We start from the raw sequence: 16705 nt of genomic DNA, 5'->3' as shown, positions 1-16705 counted from the left end.
TAATTCATCAAGTGTGTTTTTCATCCATTGAAAATATTCAATCATTGTTCTTTTAAATTCTGTGTCAGAAAGTTCCATCAGCATTTCTGGCTTCAGGAAATCCATTGCAACTATGTCTTTTATTGGGGGTTATACCTTGCTTTGGGCTTGTGGGGGAAGTGAAGTACCCTGCTTCTTTTGGGACATTGATGTGGTAGAGTTTTTCATGTCTGAGATGGTAGCTGGTTTTTTATTTGACATCACTGCTCCAGGATAAAATTTGGCAGGAACATGAGCAGATGCATGTAGGGTGTGTGTATACTCCGACACTTGCATGAATGGGCAAGGGAGAAGCACACACTGATACACGCAGGGAGGGGTACAGGGGAACCTAAATAATGAAGAAGGAAGTCTGTTGCTCCCTTTCTGGAACGGCTTTCCATCTCTGTGGAGATGCCCAGGATCTGCCTGTTGTTTGAGTTAGGGGGTTAGGCCAGATACCAGTTTGTTCCCCAAAGTAACTTAATCCTCAATAGTACATGAGTTTTCCAGGGGAGGTTGATAAATCTTATAGATTTGGTACATATGATTGTCTTCATGGCATGAGGGCTGAAGGCCTGAGGGCCCTTATGGGGGTGGCTGTGGGAAGAACCCTGGCCCGGCCCTCCCTCATCTACCCTCACAGGCTTCCAGCCAAAATAAAAGTTTTCAAAGATGGCGCTTCCCCACTGACTTCTGGGACTTGTAGTTCTGTACATGTGTGTTGTAGGTAGAGAAGAGGATGGAGGGTGGCTCTGGGAAGAACCCTGGCCTAACCCTCACTCATCTGTCCTTGCAGGCTTCCCCTTGTTTTCCTTTTTAATAAAATTTTATTTTATCATTAATTCCATTCTTAAGTGAAACTGGCATTACATTCTTCTTAATTTTAACTACTGTATATACAGTTTGGCTTCTACCTTAAATCAGGCTAAAAATAAAGCCATGCACTACAAGTGCAAATGGCAATGTAATAGAAATCATACATATAAGCATAAAAAAAGTATAGCAATGGCATTGCACTATACAGTCTTTGAATTTCATGCTTGAGCATTGCTTTCATAATTTCCCAAAGATTTTATTATTTTTCATTTTTTTCCCTACAATTCACTGGTTAGTTTGTTTTGGTTAGTTTGGTTTTGGGGTTGTTTTTTTTTACACTATTTCCATACTTTGTGTCCTAAAAACAGTGTCTAGAGAATGAGATCAGTGTACAGTGATGTAGAACATACTTTGAGCTCCTGTTACTTGGTCATTATTGTGTTACCATAGAGTGAGAACTGACCCACAGCTGACTCTCTGGTGAGTTTTAAGAAGAAGTTAATGGAATGGGCAGAGATTGCCCATCTTTCTCCCACGGAACTCCCTGGTGGCCTCAGACCACATGCCTTAGAGGTTACAGCGCAGCTTCTTGTCACCAGTCTACAAAAGCTGGCTACAGTCTACCTATGTCAGATCTTCAAAGTTTAGAAGTTCTTCAAAGTTTACTAACTTTCTTCCCAGTTGTTCCATCCATTATCAAAAGCAGTTACATTTTATTCTGCGAGAGCTCGCTTTATAAATTGTAGAGTGCTAATGTTAGGTATAGAAGGTGGCCTAGTGGTAAGAAGCTGCAATGCCATCCCGAAGGCATGAGGTTTGAATTTACCAGCTTCTCTGCAGGAGAAGGATGGTCAATCTCCTCTGAAAACCCCTGAAGGGTAGGCTACACATTGATTCCAACTCGAAGGTACACAACAACTAAACATGTCTTCTGAGTAGATTAGTTTTTGTCATATAATATTCTTTGTTTCTTAGAGATTAACTTTTACTTCACATCTACTTGGTTTTTAAAAATTTTATTATTAATTTTAATGAAAGTTTATAGAGACTTAGGGTTTCCAGTTACTCATTGTTGCACTTTTCTCCCTGCCCACCTTTTCCCTCCCAATTCACTCTTCTCCTTGAAAAGTAAAATTCTTTCTTTGTTATGCAATCCCTCCCCGAAGTCCACTCCACTGTGCAACCTTTATTCTGGACTCCTGTCATGACAATAATACCGCATTATATATCCCTTTTAAACTTTCTCTCCCTCATCTGTTTCACTGCAGTATACATCATTCCTCCCCTCCTTCTCTATCTTCCCTCAACCCTAATGTCAGTCACATTTTACAACAGTGACACTATGCAATATTTGTCCTTTTGTGACTAGAGATATTTCACTCAGCAAAATGTCCTCCAGGACATGAGTTCCTTGTTTTTCAATGCTGCATAACATTCCATTGTGTGACTATACCAGAGAAATCCTTTTGTATTTTATATTTTACTTTTTTTTTTAAAAAAAAAACCTCTGTTCTAAAATTGTTTTTTTATCCTTGGTTTTAGAAAGCTTAATTATAGTATATCTTGGTCTGTTTCTCTTAGGATTGGACTAAGATGGGTTTCACTGAGCTTCTTCAATTAAAATCTCGTCTTTAATGATATCTGGAAAGATTTTTGTGATTATTTTTTTGAAAAAAAAATTTTTTTAATCCCATTATGTTGTGTGTGTTGTTTCTCTTGATGGCGTCCTGAAAAATCCTTATGTCCTGTTCAATTTTCTCTGTTCTTTCCATTTGTTCCTCAAAATGTGTAACCTCAGTTTTGTTTTCTATTTCAGTGACACTTCCTTCCATTGCTTCAAGTCTACTTGCATGTTCTTCCATGGTGTTGTTTATTTCTGCTATTTTATGATAAACCTCTAGAATTTCTAACTTTTTTTAACATAAGGTTCCTACCTCTTTAATGAAATTCTTGTTTTATCCTTGTTTTGTTTTCCTGAATTTTTCTAAAAATTTTTCCTTATTTTCCTTGAGAAAAGTTACTAGTAGTTTTTTGACATCTTTGTTGGGAATTTCATAGTGATATATATCTGAAATACACTGGCTGCAGAAGGTCAAGGACTGCTTCAATATAGATTGAAGCTTAACATCAAGAAAACAAAGATTCTCATCACTGGGCTGATTGGTGGTATCATAATAGATGGTAAAGAGATTGAGACTGTTAACAACTTCAGCTTCCTTGACTCCACAATCAATGCTCTTGGTACCAGAAGCCAGGAAGTTAAAAGGTGAATAGCATTGGAAAAAATCTACTGTCAGGGACTTCTCTAGAGTACTGAAAAGCAACAATGCCTGTCTGGAGACTAAGGTGTGCCTGATCCAGGCCATAGTCTTTGCAACTACTTGCTATGCATCAGAAAGCTAGACAATGAATAAGGATGACAGAAGGAGAGTTGATGCCTTTGAGCTGTGGTGTTGGAGAATAGTATTGAATATATTGTGGACTGCTAAGAGAATAGATTAACCATGGAGAGGGTAAAACCAGACTAGTCCTTGGAGGCAAGGATTCTGAAGCTTCATCTGACATACTTTGGGCATGTTGCAAGGAGGAATCAGTCCTTGGAGAGTAGAGGGAGAGCATAAAAGAAGACCCTCCATGAGATGGATTGATTCAGTGACTGGGGTAATGGGGGTAGGTGTGTCACAGAGAATAATGTTGGCCCAGGATAGAGCAGGGTTCAGAGCTGTTGTCACTACAAGTCACAAGTGACCAGACAACATGTAACAGCATCAATATATGCCTGAAATATTAGGCTTGTTTTACATTAGAGGATAAACAGAAAATATCCACTGTCCTGATGATTCCCAAACCTCCATATCTTTTACCATTCCTTCTAGAAGTCTCTTTCCATCTTTCTGCTCCTCAGAGTTAAGTGAAGTAGGCAAGCTCTGAGAAAATCCAATTCTCCACTTCTGCTAGATGACGTTCCAGAGCCAATAGTATTGACTGAACTTGATCTCTGCTGCCCTCTAATGACGAAGACTTGGAGAAACTGAATGACTGGATCACAGTGGAGGATCTGTTTAGTGTCATTCCACCTATTTCTGCAACTACCTGAGGCCTGCTGCTGAGGTTTCTTCTGACCCCCACCTGTACTCCTAGCACAAGGATGATCATTCTAGCACCGATTTCCAAAGCAGCACTGGCCTTGAAGAACAAATTGACAGATGGCAGAATTTTGTTTTCTTGTTGTTGAGAGATGATCTGTATTGAAGACTATAGTACTTTCTGCAGTAAGTGCTTCAAATACTCCTGACTTTCAGCAAGGAAGATTGTGTCATCTGCATAATGAAGATTACTGATGAATCTTCCTCCAATCTTGATGTCACATTTTTCATCATAGATCCTGTTTTTGTTGTTATGTGCCATCAAGTTGTTTGCGACTCATAGCGACCCTATGTATAAGAGGCCTAAACATCGTTCTATCCTGTATCAACCTTGCCGTCTCAAACACACTCATTCCCACCACTCCACTCACAGAATCGATCCATCTCATTGAGGGTCTTCCTCTCGTGCACCATCTCTCCACTATCCCAAACATGATGTCCCTTTCCAAGGACCAGTCCCTCCTTACAACATGCCCAAAGTATGTCAGACAAAGCTTCAGAATCCTTGACTCCAAGAAGCATTCTGGCTTCACCCTCTCCAGGACAAACCTGTTTGCTCTCTTAACAGACCATGGTATATTCAACACTTTTCTCCAGCACCACAACTCAAAGGCACCAATTCTCTTTCTATCATTCCTATTCACTGTTCAACTCTCCAATGCATAGCACATAATTGAAAAGGCTATTGCCTGGATCAGGCACACCTTAGTCTCCAGACTGACTCATTGCTTTTCAGTACTCTTGAGAGGTCTCTCACAGCTGACTTTCCCAATGTAATTCATCTCCTGATTTCCTGGCTGTTGCTGTCAAGAGTGTTGACTGTAGAACCAAGTAAATGAAAGCTGTTAACTATCTCAATCTCTTCACCATCCATACTGGTGCTGCCAATTGGCTCAGTGGTCAGAATCTTTGTTTTCTTGATGTTGAGCTTCAATCCATATCGAAGGCTACAGTCCTTGACCTTCTGCAGCAAGCGCTTCAGGTCCTCCTCAGTTTCAGCAAGGAGGGTTGTGTCATCCGAATAACCCAGGTTGTTGATGATTCTTCCACCAATCCTGATGCCATGTTCCTCCTCGTACAACCCAGCATCTCGGATGATCTGTTCTGCATATAGACTGAAAAGGTATGGAGACAAAATACATCCCTGACGGATCCCCTTCTTGATTTTGAACCATCCAGTGTCTCCCTGCTCTGTTCTGATTACTGCCTCTTGGTCCAAGTATAGGTTTCGTATTAGCACAATCAAATGTTCTGCGATTCCTATTTTTCTTAGAGTCAGCCATAGCTTGTTGTGATCCACACAACCAAAAGCTTTTGCATAGTCAGTGAAGCACAGATAGATATTCTTCTGGTATTCTCTGTTTCTTGCCAAGATCCATTTAACATTATTTATAATATCCCTTGTACCATGACCTCTTCTAAATCCAACCTGCACATCTGGCAGTTCTCTGTTGACATATTGTTCTAAACGTAGCTTCTCAAATAAATTGCTCAGCATACAAATTAGATATTGAGAAAGGATACAACCCTGATGCACACCTTTCTTAATTTTAAACCATACAGTGTTCCCTTGCTCTGTTCATCCCACCTCTTGGTCTAGGTATAAGTTTTGCATGAGCACAGTTAAGTGTTCTGGGACTCCCATTCTTCTCAATGTTAGCTATAACTTATTATGATCCATACAGTCAAACACCTTTGTATAGTGAAGATGCAGAAATAGACATTCTTCTAGTATTCTTCACTTTTAGCCAGGATCTGTCTGAATCAACAGTGATATCTCTGGTGCCATGGCCTCTTCTAAATCCAGTTTAAGCATCTAATAGTTCTCTGTCTGTCTTGGAGAGGGTGGGACCAAGTTTCTCCTCAGAGATTAGGATTTTGAAGCTCCTTCTCACATACTTTGGGCACATGGACAGGAGGGACCCGTCCTTGGAGAAGGACATGATGCTCAGAAAGGTGGAGGAACAGCACAGAAGATGAAGACCCCAGATTAGATGGACTGATACAGTAACTGGGGCAGTGGGGATTGGTGTGTTGGAATCATTGAAACTGGCTCAGAACAGGGCAGGCATCAGGTCACTATGGGTCACAGGCGACTTGACAGAACAACAGTTCTCTGTGTACTGTTCCAGCTATGTTTAATTATTTGTCAGTATTTCTTGCTAGCATGTGGTATTAATGATATCGTTTGATATTTTCCACATTTTGTTGCATAACATTTCTTGGGAATGGGAATAAACACGAAACTCATAGTCAGCCAGCCAGCCAGCTATTCTCCAAATTTTCTGGCATAGATTGATGAGTACATCTCAAGTGAGGCAGTCTCAGGGCTTCCTCTGTAATTAATATTTTAATTGGTATCCCATTGATTCCTGGAACCTTGGTGTTTGCCAATGCCTTCAGTACAGCTTGAAACTCTTCCTTTAGTACCATTGCCTCTTGATTGCTTCCTGAAACATTTTGGTGCCAGCCAGTTCTTTTTGGTACAACCATTCTGCATATTCCCTCCATCTTTTTTTGTTGTTTCTTGGATCATTCAAGATTTGCCCTTAGTATCTCTAAGTTTTGCAAGTTGAGGCTTGAATTTTTTTTCAGTTCCTCCAGCTTAAGAAATGTTAAGTAAGTTTTTATCTTTTTTTATTCTCTAATTCTAGGTCTCTGCATAGTTCATTACAGTAGTTTGTTTTGTCTTCTCAAGCTGTCTTTTGAAATCTGTTCAGCTTTTTCATTTCAGTATCTCTTCACTTTGTTTTGGCTTCTCAGCACTGTAGCACAATTTTCAGGGTTTCTTTTGACCTCAATTTTGGTTTTTTCTTTCTCCTCTGTCTTTTTGGTGACCTTTTGCTCTCTTTATAGATGATATTCTTAATGTCATCACACAACTCATCTGGTCTGAATCACTGATATACAGTTCTTTAAGGGCAAGTGAGTGGCAGCAACAGAATAAAGCATTTTTTGTGTCTCTAGTTAGGTTTATTCCTAAATATTTTATATCTTGTGTTTGACTATTATAAATTATATTGCTTTTCCAGTTTCCTTTTCCATATTTCTTTGTTATTAAAGAGAAATAGAACTGATTTTTGTATGTTGATCTTATATCCTGCCACTGTATTAAATTGGTCTGCTAGGTCTAACCAGGTTGTTGTTTTTGGTTTTTTGTTGTTGTTGTTTCCTTGTTGAATCTTGGGATTTCTTTGAAAATGCTGTCTTATTTTCTGCACATAGCCCTAAATTTACCTCCTCTTTGCCAATTTTGGATGCCTCTTATTTCTTTCTCTTGCCTTATTGTACTAGCTAGTATTTCCAACACAATAGTGACTGTTGTTGTTGGTAATAATGTTCATTCTTGTCTGGTCCTTACCTGCAAGGGGAATGCATTTAGACTCTCTAAACTGAGAGTGATGCTGGCTGTTGGTTTTGCTGGAGTGACATATTTTCTAGGGAGCAGTACCTAAGTGCATAGCAGGCTCATGTTCAGGGTGGCCAGAGTGTCATCTTCGTAAGGGAGTAGCTCCCAGATGCGTGGCTAGTTTGCCATATTGTGAGGGATGTGGGGAGGGCTGTAGAGAGTGACTTGTGGGGTGCAGCTTACTTTGTCATTTGTGTATGAATACATTTTATTTTTTTATAAATTGTCCTAATGAGTATAGTACTTATCTGTCAGTTTATTGTACTGAGATAACTTGCTCACAACTATGATACTGGAAGCTATGCCACCAGTATTTTAATACTAGTGGGTTACTCATGGTGAATAGGTTTCAGTGGAGATTTCTGGATTAAAACAGAGTAAGAAGAAGGACTGGCCATCCACTTCTGAAATAACTGGCCTTTGAAAACCCTATGAATGATTCAGAGGAACACTATTAAAAATCATACTAGAAGTAGAACACTTACAGTGTAAGATATTAAAAACTGAGGAGAAAAAAATCCCTATAAACATTCATCAATATTTAGAACATGGAATGTACAAAGTATGACTCTAGGAGAATTGGACATTGTCAAAAAGAAAATTAAATATATAAAGTTCAAATTCTAGATATTAGTGAGCTGAGATGGACTGGCATTGGCCACTTTGAATTAGACAGTCAAATGGTCTATTGTGGTGGGAATGAAAAATTGAGGGGTAATTGTTGTTGTTGTTGTTGTTATGTTGCTGTTATGTGTCATCGAGTTGCTTGCGACTCATAGTGACCCTATGTACGAGAGCCCTATAAGCCGCTCTAATCTGTGCCAACCTCGCCGTCTCAAACACACTCATTCCCACCACTCCAGTCCCAGAATCGATTCATCTCATCGAGGGTTTTCCTCTCCTGCACCGTCCCTCCACTCTCCCAAACATGATGTCCCTCTCCAAGGACCAGTCCCTCCTTGCAACATACTCAAAGTATGTCAGACGAAGCTTCAGAATCCTTGACTCCAAGGAGCATTCTGGCTTCACCCTTTCCAGGACAAACCTGTTTGTTCTCCTAGTTATATTAATAGCAAAATAGACAATTTCAATTTCTATTCTGAAATACAGTCCTGTGAGTGATAGGATACTATTCATGCACATACAAGGAATACAACTGTTAATACAACTGTTACTCAAATATAGGCACCAAGACCTAAAGCTAAAGATGAGGAAATTGAGCCATTCTACTTTTGCTCTCTGGAACTGAGCAAACATGCAGTCAAGATCCATTAATAATAATTGGTGACTGGAATACAAAAGTTGGAAACAAAGCAGAAGACTTGGTAATTGGAAATTTTGGACTTGGAGAGAGAAAGAAGGCTGGAGATCAAATGATGACATTTTGTACATTCAATGATTAATTCATAGTGTTGTTGTTTTTTTTATGTGCCTTTGAGTCACTTGTAACTCATAGTGACTCTGTGTACAAGAGCCCTAAACCCTGCTCTATATCGTGCCAACCTCACTGTCTCCAACACACCTACTTCCATTATCCCAACCACTGAATCAACCCATCTCATTGAGGGTCTTCCTCTCGTGCACTGTCCCTCCACCCTCCCAAACATGATGTCCCTCTCTAAGGACTGGTCTCTCCTTGCAACATACCCAAAGTATGTTAGACGAAGCTTCAGAATCCTTGTCTCCAAGGAGCAGCCCAGCTTCACCCTCTCCAGGACAAACCTGTTTGTTCTCCTAGCAGTCCATGGTATATTCAACAATCTTCTCCAGCACCACAGCTCAAAGGCATCAATTCTCTTTATATCATTCCAAGTCACTGTCCAGCTCTCTGGTGCATAGCTCACAATTGGGAAGACTATAACCGGGATCAGGTGCACCTTAGTCTCCAGCCTGACGTTGTTGCTCTTCAGTACTTCAGTACTTTGACAGCTGACTTTCAAAGAGCACCTCTAGAAGACAAAACAAAATATTTTAATGGAATGCACTAATAGCTGAAGTTGGAAAACAAAAAAGGAAGAAGTCACTCAGGATTTCTCAAACTGAGCTAACTTAAAAAACAAACTCAAGCCTTGAGTTGTAATACTGAGAGACATTATAGGAGATATCTTGAATGATCCAGGAAGCATGAAATAAGCTGGATAGAATTCACAGAGTCACTGTACAAAAAAAGGAATTGGTCGAGATGGAAATATCCAGAAAGTAGCATATGGAGGAGGGGGGAAGCTACTGGTGATAAGGCAATAAGTTCAAACTGTATTGAAGGTATTGTAAAGGAATAAACCCCCAGGAATCAGTGGAATGCCAATTGACATGTTCCAAATAACAGAGATAGCCCTGGAAATGCTCATCAAGCTGTACCAGAAATTTGGCAGACAACAATCTGACCAATTAACCAGAAAGATCCACGTTTGCTCTCATTCTCAAGAAAGATGATCCAACAGAATGTAGAAATTATCAAACAATATCATTAATGTTACATGAAACCAAATTATAGCTCAAGATCATCCAAAACTGGCTAGAACAGTACATTGAGGGAGAACTGCCAGACGTTCAGGCTGGGTTTAGAAGAGGTCATGGCACCAGAGAGAACATTGCTGATGTCAGATAAATATTACCTGAAAGCAGAACATATTAGGATATATATTTGTGCTTTATTGACTATGCAAAGGCATTGGATCATGTGGATCATAAAAACACTATGGCTAATGTTGAAAAGAATGGGAATGCCAGAACACTTAACTATGATTATACAAAATCCTATAAAGTCCACACTCCTCCTCATAAAATCCTGCCTCTTGAATGACCTGTTCCGCATATAGATTGAAAAGGTATGGAGACAAGATGCATCTCTGACACACTCCTTTCCTGATTTTGAACCATGCATATTTCCTTGCTCTGTTCTGGTCCAAGTGTGGCATCAGGATTGGAGGACGACTTGTCAACAACCTGTGTGATGCAGAGGTTACAACCTTGTTTGCCAAAACTGAGGTGAACCAGAAGTGTTTGCTGCAAAAGGTCAAGGACTGTAGTCTTCAATATGGATTGAAGCTCGACATCAAGAAGACAAAGATTCACACCACTGTGCCAATTGGCAGCACCATGATAGATGGAGAAGAAATTGAGGTTGTTAACAATTTCACATTGCTCAGGTCCACAATCAACACTCTTGGCACAAGCAGTCGGGAAATCAAAAGAAGAATTGTATTGGAGAAGTCTTCTGTCAGGGACCTCTCCAGAGTGCTGAAGAACGATGATTTCTGTCTAGAGACTAAGATGCATCCAATCTAGGACATGTTTTTTGCAATTACATGCTATGAGTCAGAGAACTGGGCGATGACTAAAGATGACAGAAGAAGAATTGATGCCTTTCAGTAGTAGTGCTGGAGAAGAATGTTGAACGTAACATCATGGACCACCAAGAGAACAAACAGTTCTGTCTTAGAGAGGGTGAAACCAAGTTTCTTCCTTGGAGGTAAGAATTTTGAAGCTCCATCTCACATACTTTGGGCACATGGCCAAGAAGCACCAGTCCTTAGAGAACAACATCATGCTTAAAAGGGTTGGAGGGACAGCAAAGGAGAGGAAGACCCCAGATGAGATGGATTGACACAATAACTGCAGTGGTAGGATTAGGTTTGTCGGAGTCAGTGAGAAAGAGCAGGGTTCAGATCTGTTGTACATAGAGTCACTATGAATTGCAGACGACTCAACAGCACATAACAGCAATAACAACAACAACATACAAAATCTATAAGTTGTTGTCCAAACAAAGTAAGGGAACACTACATATAAATTGCTATTTATATTCCATTTTTTCTTGTATTTGATTTTCATAGTTGGCTTGTAAATTTCATTAGTAGTCCTATTAACAAGCACTCTGTGTGTGTGTGTGTGTGTATGTGTGTGTGAACACATGCATCACCCTATCATTACCAACATTGTGCTTCAGGACAGATCTTGAAATCTTCATTTTGATGATGTTTAACTAACTCATGTTATTTTCAATATAGCTGGTAGAATCCAAGTTGCAGTTTTAAGGGCCAAAATTTGCCTAATTTGGTTTCCTTTCTTTAACTTAATGATTGCAAATTACTAATACAATTTATTAGGGCATCTCCTAGAGCTTTAGCAAAAGAGTATACAAATTATCCAATCCAGCTATGCGAATTTCTCAACAAATGTATCTGAGAATAAAATGCAGGAAATTTCTAACTCTGTTAACAATCATACCCATGCACGGTCCGTGTTTTCTTTTGCAGTATGAGAATATGAGTTTCTATTCAGGGTGAAACCAAAGAACTGGTTTATTAGAAGAAAAGGAAATGCACACAGATAAAAGGTTATGTGGCAAAAAGTAAGGAGAAACTTCATTATACCTGTGTCTTCTTCTTTGCCCAGGTGGCTGATAGAGTCTGCTCGATGGCTGATTGTCACCAACAAACTGGAAGAGGGCTTAAAGCTACTGAAAAGAGTTGCCCACATAAATGGACTAAAGAATATTGACGAGACCCTGAATGAAACGGTAATCTGGAAGTGGAATCTGGTGACGAAGATAAATACAATGAAGTTGTAATCTGGGTCCCTGAGTGAATCCAGGACCAGGACTGGAGTTCTGTGAATGGTGTTGTAATACATCTTTGTCCTAATTCCCAATCAGTGTTACTACTATAGGAACAGGGGCATTGAAATATGTGTCTTGCCTTCTGTCAAGAAATTGGCCATAGATATTGCAAGTCACCTGTATCTGAAGTATACTGAGTAGTCTGGAGAAGTTGGTAATGTTACTATCCTAGGTATGTCGTAGAATTGCAAAGAGAAAGTAACAGAAACACAATTAATTTCTTGTCATTTCACTACCCTACACATCCTTTTAGGAGAAATAAGAGAACATCCAAAAGGAAGGATGAGTGAGTGACCATACAAGAAACATCATAAAAAAAAAAGATTTGTACTTTCACACATTTATTTATTCATGGATTCTAGAAATACATATTTTATTTCATTTAAAGTCATAATTTAATTATAAATAAATATTTAAGTATATATTAATTACATTTTAAGAAAACACCGTGGACACTGGAGCTTTACAGTTAAGGACCTTCTGTATATAAATAGTACTTCAATTCATAGAGAAGAATAAACTTACCAGAAGTTAGGATATGAAACTAAAAATTACCCAATTGATAAACAGCATATCACACTTGCACAGCTTAATCAGATAATCCAAAACAAAACAATACATAGACAAAAGCACTACAGTGCTTCAGAGGCAACAGATAACTTTAGGCCACTCCAAAAGTCAAGCCAAGATAATATTTTAAAATTAATAGTGCAAAAAGAGGAAATAAGAAATGTAGTTACAGAACTTCTCAGTGGAGAGAAAGTCTAGAAGATGTCAAGAAAAATGAACTGTTTTACAGTTTGAAATGAAATAGATACTTATATAGGGTTGTTGTTATTGTTGTTATTGTTATGTACCATTGAGTCACCTGCAATTCATAGCAGCCCTATATACAATAGCCCTAAACCCTGCTCTATTCCTTACCAATCTTACTGTCTTTGACAATATCTCCATTACCCCAGTGACTGAATCAATTCATTTCATTGAGGGTCTTCCTCTTCTGTGCTATCCCTCCACCCTCCCAAGTATGTTGTCCTTCTCCAGTGACTGATCCTGCTTGGCAACATGTCCAAAATGTGTCAGATGAAGCTTCAGAATCCTTGCCTCCAAGGAGCAGCCTGGCTTCACCCTCTCCAAGACAAACTTGTTTGTTCTCCTAGCAGTCCATGAAATATTCAACAGTCTTCTCCAGCACCACAGCTTAAAGGCATCAACTCTCTATCATCCCTGGTCGTTGTCCAGCTCTCTGATGCATAGCAAGTAATTGCAAAGACCATGGCCTATATCAGGCACACCTTAGTCTCCAGATTGACATTGTTGCTTTTTAGTACTTTGAAGAGGTCTCTGACAACAGACTTCCCCAATGCAATTTATCTTTTAATTTCCTGGCTGCTGGTACCAAGAGTGTTAGTTGTAGAGCCAAGCAAACTGAAGCTGTTAACAATTTCAATCTCGTCACCATCTTTCATGATGCTACCAATCGGCCCAGTGGTGAGAATCTTTGTTTTCTTGATGTTGAGCTTCAATCCATATTGAAGGCTGCAGTCCTTGACCTTCTACAGCAAACACTTCAGGTCCTCCTCAGTTTCAGCAAGCAGGTTGTGTGATCTGCATAATGCAGATTGTTGATAAGTCTACCTCCAATCCCGATGCCACACTTCTCCTCATAGAGCCCAGCCTCCTGGATAATCTGTTCCACATATAGATTGAAAAGATATGGAGATAGGACACATCTTAGTAAGCCTTGTATGAAAAAAACCAACCAAACAAACAACAAAAAAAGGAGAAAATCAGACCCTTAGAAAACACTCAAACAACAGCAATGAAGAAAATTATTTTTAAAATTTTAAACAAAATTAACTGAGTACAGAAAAGATGAAACAAAGAAATCAGCAATGTGGAAAAAAAAATAGTGCCACAAAATGGCAACAATAAAACTCTATCCATCAATAATTGCACTGGCTGTGCATCGTTAAGCTGGAAAGGTAGCACAGTGCAAAAGAAAACATGATCCATTAATATTCTTTCCACAAGAGACACACTTACACATGAAGTCAAAGACAGGCTAAAAATTAAAAGTTCAGAAATAGCTTTTTCAAAGATGGCACCAAAAGCGAAGAAGGAAGCCCCTGCACTTCCCAAAACTGAAGCCAAAGCAAAGGCATTAAAGGCCAAGAAGGCATCCTGAAGGGCATCCACAGCCAAAAAAAAAGAAGATCCGCACGTCACCCACCTTCCGGCGGCCTAAGACGCTGAGACTCCGACGGCAGCCCAAATACCCCCAGAAGAGTTCCCCCACGAGAAACAAGCTTGACCACTATGCCATCATCACATTTCCCCTAACCACTGAGTCAGCTATGAAGAAGAAAGAAGATAACAACGCACTTGTGTTCATTGTGGATGTCAAGGCCAACAAGCACCAAATTAAACAAGCTGTAAAGAAGCTCTATGACATTGATGTGGCTAAGGTCAACACTTTGATTAAGCCTGATGGAGAGAAGAAGGCCTATGTTCAACTTGCTCCTGATTATGATGCTTTGGATGTTGCCAACAAAATTGGGATCATCTAAACTGAGTCCAGCAGGCTAATTATAAATTTTTCTCACCAAAAAAAAAAAAAGTTGAGAAATAGAGATCAAGCAAACAATCATGGAAAAGACAGTAAAAAAAAAAAGGACAAAAGTATTATCATTAATCTCAGATAAAATACACTTGAAGGAAAAGCTGGCATAAGAAACAAGGAAAGGTGTTATGTATTGCTCAAAGAAAGGGTTACCAGAACAAGAGGACGTAACTATAAATAATATCTATGCACCCATTGGCAGATGAGCAAGATACATGAATAAAACGTTAACATATCTTAAGGGGAAAAGGACACTTTCATAATGAGAGTTCAGTACACCACTGAGTAATGAAAGACAAAAAAGGAAACTCAACAAAAACACAGATATGTGGTTCAAGGCCACCAGCTGCTCCGTGGGAGAAGGATGGGCAGTCTCCTCCCGGCCGATTAACTGCCTCTGAAAACCCACTGGAGGGTCAGCTACGGGTCAGTTCCAACTTGACAGTACACAACCACAACAACATACTTTATAGTAACAACCCTACAAGACAAGCTAGAACTGTCCTGCATGGATTCCAAAGCTGCAGCTTTGATGGCCATAGCTGGCCACAGCTTTCTCCATTGTGGATTTGAACAACTGACCTTTCAGTTAGCAGTCCAGGGCTTAATCACTGCACTACCAGATTCCTTTGCTGTCTTCTGGAAGAACCTAGTAATAAAGGAGAATTCAAAGGTTTTAAAAATAAGGATTTAACGGAAAGTTTTGAGAGGAAAATTTTAAATAAATCAACATTCCCAGAGAGATACTGTTACTTGGGAACAAGTGCCTGCGACTCCTGACTGAAGTAAATGTGGCATAAAAGCTAGTACTTACGCAAGTGGGATTTTAACATCAGGAGGAGGCATCTTCTTAAGCCAAGCTTCTCTCACAGGCTTGTTGATGTTGACGATGATTGCCATCGAGTTGAGCACGACTCAAAGCAACCCCATGAACAAAAGGCCTGCAGCCCTTCCACAACCATAGCCATTTATCAAAGTTCACAGTTTCCAGAGGCACACTTATTCTTTCTAAAAAGAAAGGCTATGAATCAAAAGGGCCAACAACCTACTCCCACAAAAGGAGGCTTATATTCTTTCTGTATCTTTCCACATGTAGGGTGGGAGAATTATGGGCTATCTCTTTCTGCATAACTAATCATCAGGTGTAGGATAAATTGTTTAATACCTGTATTTTCCACTAAGAAAAGGAAATGTGTCTACCTTATCATACAGTACTTCACGCTATGACTGGCACTTTACTGAAATCTCACAAATGTTTGTTAATGTTTTTGTTGTTGAAGTTTGTGAAATCCACCATGCAGGAAGAACTGGATGCAGCCCAGATCAAAACATCATTTTTTTCTATATTCCGGTCACGCACACTTCGTTTAAGAATCTGCTTCTTGTTCTTTCTGAGGTAAGCTCCCCATTAGGAAGTCAACTTTGCTTTCACTTATAAATATAAATATAACAAAACATTTGCTATTTCCACATTCCTTGCGTGGACAATCCAGTGACTTGAATTATATTTGTTGTGTTGCTCAAATATCATCATTAATTGTTTCTAAGTTTTTCCGTCATCTTTAGAGAAGCTGAGTATGCCCTTAATAATGCCTTCTCCTTCCCCGTTCCCTCCTGCTACCCCTGGTAACATCTAATTAACTGATGCTGAACTCTGATTATTTTCCTATTTCAAAATATTATCAGTGTCACAATATGGAGATTCGTTTTATGTTTGAGCTAGAATTGATTCATAGATGACCCTCCTGCAGGTTTTCAGAGGCAGTAAATTGCACAGGAGGAGTAAACTGCATTGTTTTTGAAGCAGCTGGTACATTTGAACTGCATACCTTTTATTTGCCGTGCAGCTTCTTAACATTAGGCTACCAGAACTTCTATGGATACTATTATTGTCAGGTGCCTTTGACTTGGAACCCACCCAGAGCTGACCCTCCAGTAGGTTCTCAGAAGCAATAAATCACACATGAAGAAATAGCCTATCGTTCTTCTGTGGAGCAGCTGGTGGATTTGAACTTTGTGGCTTTGGGATTGTAGTGCAGCTTCTTACCTCTAGGCCATCAGAGCTCCTC

General features: G+C 39.5%; 1 protein-coding gene across 1 annotated transcript in view; it reads left to right on the top strand.

Moving 5' to 3' along the window:
- SLC22A10 (solute carrier family 22, member 10) overlaps positions 1-16705 on the top strand; it is a 45544-nt gene that overhangs the window by 15995 nt on the left and 12844 nt on the right. The window contains exons 5-6 of the mRNA XM_006903114.1: positions 11791-11914; positions 15917-16032. Of these exons, the coding sequence (XP_006903176.1) occupies positions 11791-11914; positions 15917-16032 (240 nt within the window). The remainder of the gene's footprint in view (positions 1-11790; positions 11915-15916; positions 16033-16705) is intronic.

The sequence above is a fragment of the Elephantulus edwardii genome, unplaced genomic scaffold, assembly GCF_000299155.1.
Source record: "Elephantulus edwardii isolate Elephantulus edwardi_28Jun2011 unplaced genomic scaffold, EleEdw1.0 scaffold00510, whole genome shotgun sequence".
NCBI lineage: Eukaryota > Metazoa > Chordata > Mammalia > Macroscelidea > Macroscelididae > Elephantulus > Elephantulus edwardii.
The sequence above is the reverse complement of the archived record's forward strand: the minus strand, read 5'-3'. Positions and strand labels throughout refer to the sequence as shown.